The 5184-nt window shown below is 39.9% G+C and overlaps 1 protein-coding gene across 3 annotated transcripts in view; it reads right to left on the bottom strand.

The window, feature by feature from the left end:
* Nucleotides 1-1525: 1525 nt before the first annotated feature.
* UBE2U (ubiquitin conjugating enzyme E2 U (putative)) overlaps nt 1526-5184 on the bottom strand; it is a 34608-nt gene continuing 30949 nt past the window's right edge. For all 3 annotated transcript variants that reach the window (XM_019528450.1, XM_019528451.1, XM_019528453.1), the window contains one exon: nt 1526-4041. In XM_019528450.1, coding sequence (XP_019383995.1) covers nt 3902-4041 — 140 coding nt within the window. In that variant the 3' untranslated portion in view covers nt 1526-3901. The remainder of the gene's footprint in view (nt 4042-5184) is intronic.

The raw sequence follows: 5184 nt of genomic DNA on the forward strand, positions 1-5184 counted from the left end.
ACACCCAGCTCATTGCAATTGCATGTCAGGGTGTAGCCCTGCACACAGACAGCTGGGAAGGAGGGGCTCACATAGGAATTATTATATTGCCAGATCCTCCGTACACTGGGTTAATCCTTTTGCGACAAGCCACGAAGCCTTTAGGACCAGCTCACACCAGAACTAGAGCACAACAAAGGGTCCGACAACCATCTGCTTGTAGAACTTTTGTTTAACCTTCCAGTCCATGTGGGGCACTTTGCCGTTAGCATTGACCTAATTAAAAATCTGATCACACCTGTGTTTCATTTGCCTCCAAATGAGAGATTGGTTTGATTTAGCTGGGTTATAAACAGCATTTCCAGGCCTCTCTCCTGTTATTTCACTATGCTTTTAAGTGCTATCTTCTTGTCCCAGGATGTTCTAAATTATTAACATATTCTATACTGGACTTAAGATAAAAGAGAGCATTCAACTTTTATTTTCTCACCCTTTACTACAACCAGTTATATGTTGTTTCTGGCCAGGTATCTTTGATCCACCTGCTTGTTAGATGATAAGCCACAGGACACCAGTGGTGAAAAGGAAAACAGGAGGGGGGCCCTGCTGTAGTTTCTGGGTTTTAGAAAGCAGGATTTTCTTCAGTTTCATAACTTCCCCGTGATCTCAGGCTTCACATTAGATTCAGACTAGTATAGAGCAAGATTGTGATACAGGTCACTTTCCTTTAATGCTAGTGCAAGTGCAGGTATTTAAAAGGGTTAACACTTTTACAAGCATGTTACAGTTGTTAGCATTGTGTCCGTGGTTGTATAAATGTATCGGTGGAAAATACCATCTGTGGATATGAACTATCCATTGACCTGTTTGACTCCACCAATTTATTAAAATACCTTCTAGCATTTGCTCAACCTATATGGTTTTCAACATACTCTTAATATGAAGTAATGCTGCAGAGCACTTTCAGACAGCCTCATACTCCGCAGGTGGCTCCACTGACTTCAGTGGGATTATTCACAATGAAGGCCATTATAGTCTAGAGAAAGCCAGAGGGAATACTGCCCACAGCCAGACATGGACTAGTGCCATTGACAGCAATATGATTTATACTGAAGACAGTATATGATTCCTTGTTTGTGATTAGCAAACAAATTCTCTGCCATGGCAGTGCCGCAGGTATATTCACTACTAGTAAATATACTTTTATTATTCTGTTAATGTTCCCTTCAATGTGCTTGCAGAAGTCATGAAGTTTCATGCAACATTTTTGTACAGGGCTCATCATTCTTGCATCTGCTTCCTTCCCTTGCATTTTTTAATTGTTTGCACATAGGATGCATGAAAAGACGGTACTACCTTGATCCCTCACTTTTTCCACTGTTCTGGGACTCTGTGTTCTTACAGAGTAAAAATTAATTAAAAGAAAGAGAACATAACAAAACCAAGTGATGTGCATGCAATCAACTTCTGGCACTTGCCATAATAAAATTTCTGAAGACAGTCACTTGAAGAGATGTTGTACCATGCTACATTAAACATCTTCCCACACAAAAGAATATGCTGTCTTTAATAAAAAACTAAGGATCTGTTATAAACAATTTAAAGCAGAACCATACTTTTGGCAGCTGGCTTCCAGCAGAGAAGTCACTAAAAATAGCCAGGGGCAGATTTCCCTTGATTGGGGGGAAAACAATAGTTTCTGCATCCATAGTAATATAGTGCCATCTAGAGGTCATTGTGCTTTAAAAAAAGAAAGCTAGAAAGCCTGATTCTGATTGTATGAAAAGTGAAGCCAATTTGAAGAAATTCTCATGTTATAAAAAATTATACTGCTGCAAAACCAAAATATATGCATCAGAATCAGTTCCAAAGTATTTTTAATTGATTAGTTTTTCCACCCAGATTAGATACATTTGAATCAGCAAGCGTCTCCCTCTATGCATCACTAGCTAGTATATCCCATTATGTCCCTATCCTACTCACGTTCACTGGGTTCTGTTCTTCCTGCAGCATATCATATGAAGAATAGGTCACAAAAAGGAACCCATAAAGAAGTGTTACATTTAAGTGACTTCTCAAAATTGCAGTGCAAAGCCATATATACTGAAACACTGGAGCCACATTTGTACTGAAAATTACAGGAGGCATCCAGAGCTGGAAATAATTTTGCACATATGTTGATGTGATAGTAGTCACATTCAGAGGCTGAAATATTAGCTACAGCTTTGCAGAGTGCATTAGCCCTGTGCCTTTTAGGGCTGTGAATGGTTTACTGAAGAATGTTGTCAGGGCTAGGGACAACGGTAAACTTCTTTCACCTCAAATGTACAAATGACAGAACTAATCCTTGTCCTGGCCTGCTACTTGTCCTTTCTCCTCCGCTTGTGGAAATATTGATATATTTTTTACAAGTAGTTCATAAATTATCCCAGATGTGCATTCAAAGCTCTGAGCAACTTGAAACTTTGTTCTTTCCCTGGCACAGTCGTGGATGTGTTCCTTGTTCAAAGAGGTTGATCTCAGAACTCACAGAGCTGCTGAACTAGAGGTTATAAAATGTATAACGGAAAAAAGCCCCCGGTAGGCAGATAAATTAATGTTTCAAATTGCTGAGAAAAAAACATAATTGAAGGAAGTCACTGAAGAGTTCCAAAGATCTTGTTTTGTCCAAGAAAAAATTGTCTTAACTTTCATGCCTGAACTTTTATAGAGACACCATTTGTATCTTTGGTACCTATGGAGTCCAGAATACTACTGGGCTAGGCTAAGTATTGAACAAACCCATTATGAGAGATGGGCTGATCTAAATAATTTATAATATTCATAGACTAGAGAGGCAATGGGTGGAAGAAGAAACAAAGTTTATGGGAGATGAAGTGGCTTGTCCAAGGCCATAGTGCATGTCAGTGGAGAGCCAGGAACCAACCCCAGCTCAACTGACCCCAGGTTCAGTGCACTGTTAGGTACTTAGATATTTACCTGTCATCCAAGTAACTCAAATGTCTTTCAATCACCAAATGTATTTATCCTCACAGCTACAGTTTACAAAGAGAGTCTCAGACTGCTTGTGGTGGAACAGAAATCTTACTTGGGTTTTCCTATGATCCGGGCACTCATTTCTTCCTTTCAGTTCATGCTGCCTCCTATGTAGATTCATAGTGATGTAGGTTCAACAGATATCATACATGCTAGTGGGCAATTATGTTGTAAGTGTGCTGGATATGAAATTCTGATACTGGTGGATCTTTCCCATCTTTAAGTATCAGGATCAGGACACATTCTCAAATGTTATTCATACAGCTGACTTTTCTAATGGATCCCTACACTGAATATTTGTATTCCTCAGTGCAATCCTCAGATCTATGGTTTCCCTTATACATTGCGCAACTACTAGAATATTTATAGTTGCAATAGTTTCCACAGCCCCACAGACAAGTCAGGGCGGCATATGCCTGCACTTGGGTGGATGGGGAGTGCTCAGTGCCATCCTCCCTGGATCTGGCTGCTGCAGTAGTATAAGCAAGCCCTGTGTGCATCCAGGGTCACCAGTTATCTATAGCAACTAATCCAATCAGGTTTTGTTGTTGTTGTTTTCTGTTCTAAGTCCTGCAGAGGCTAGCACATCTTCTTTTCCATCTTGTGTAGTAGCACCTGAGACATGTGTAGATCCATACCAATCAGAGTTTTGCAAACCCACTGAAGACAAAGGAGAAGGGGTGAAGGAACTGAGTTTGCACAGATGCGAAAAGTATCCCTGTGCGTGTTTTACTCACCTTTGCTCACCTAAAGCTGACAGGAGTTTTGCCTGAAAAAGGGCTGAGTGATAGGTCTAGGATTTTCGCCACAGGACTGACATAAATGTATTTGTTTTATATCACCTATCAAAATAAAAGTTTCTGGTTTGTATATGAGATCTTGTAGTTTAGTCCTCTAATCCTTTGGTAGAGAGAGTGTTAGTCCAGGCTACTAGATTGTCCACTTCCTCTTCCCACGGCTCTTTTTCCTGGGCGATGGGCCTCTCTCTACCTGTAGCTTGACTCTTTGGTATTGGATCTAGCACATCTGTGGTTTGAAAGACAAAAAGGTTCATAAGGAGAAAAAACAGCTAAGTGGAAGCAAGTTTCCATAACAATTGCGAGGACTTTTTCTTTTCCATTTTTAATTTGCAGTAATTTTTGGAAACTTATTTCTCAGGCTGTAAATAGACTGTGTATATGTAGCAACATTTAAGTGATCAGATACAAAACCATGTGATACATTATATATACCATACATCTTTATACCACCTGCACTGGTTGTTGATCCAGCTAAATTCAATTTGTTAAATGGAGCTGCTGCTCATCTTAACCATGGGACTCAGGCTGTGACTAGACAAAATTCTGTTCTAGTTTGCTCTGCTACCAATATTAAAACTTTCTGCCATTTGCTCTACTACCAATATTAAAAAATGTATGAGCAGGACTCCTGGCTCTATAGCCATGCAGCGTTAATGGAATTAATGTTTGCCCTTGTCAGGAAGGCAGCTATAAATGCTTTTAAGACAAACAGGAAGCAGATTTGTTGAGAAAGGTGGTGCTATTTTAATTTTTTTCTACTTAATTTGCAGCTAGTTTGTGATAGAATCTACTTTGGATACTACAATATTTCCAACCACTTCCAGTACAGATCAAGTTCTGCACACAGGCTCTTGGCAAAGATGCTTACAACACATACAAAACATGGTGTTTAGACCTTTTTAGATGGAGAAACAGTGATTAATTCTTTTTTGCACAGGTAAACATTTTGCTTTTAGTTTAAAAACAAAACCATTTACTGTTGTATGACCCCTATTTCCTTCCCACATGTAGATTTGGTAAGAAATCTATTTAGATTGTAAGGAAAAATGCACTTGTGAGATAAAAAGCACTGTGTAACCAGAATTCAGTACCCAGCTTTGTTGTTCCAATACACAGCTTCTATTATTGTTAACCCTCTAACCTGCCCCCCTCCTAACTGGGTATGAGGTCTGCAGGTGCAGTCATCTACGTGAGATCTCACATGGAGACTTGTTCTATCTCTCTGGGGAACAGCAAGCAGCAGCCTGGGCGAGGCTTACTGATCTGCCGCAGCTACTCAAAGCAGCAGATATGGATCAGCTCAGTTGCAGCATCTGGGAAGAATGCCCAGCCATGGCCTAGGCAATGATCGTGGAATTTCTCTCTTAAG

Source organism: Gavialis gangeticus, unplaced genomic scaffold (genome assembly GCF_001723915.1).
Source record: "Gavialis gangeticus isolate Ggan-Ray unplaced genomic scaffold, GavGan_comp1, whole genome shotgun sequence".
In the NCBI taxonomy this organism is placed as follows: domain Eukaryota; kingdom Metazoa; phylum Chordata; order Crocodylia; family Gavialidae; genus Gavialis; species Gavialis gangeticus.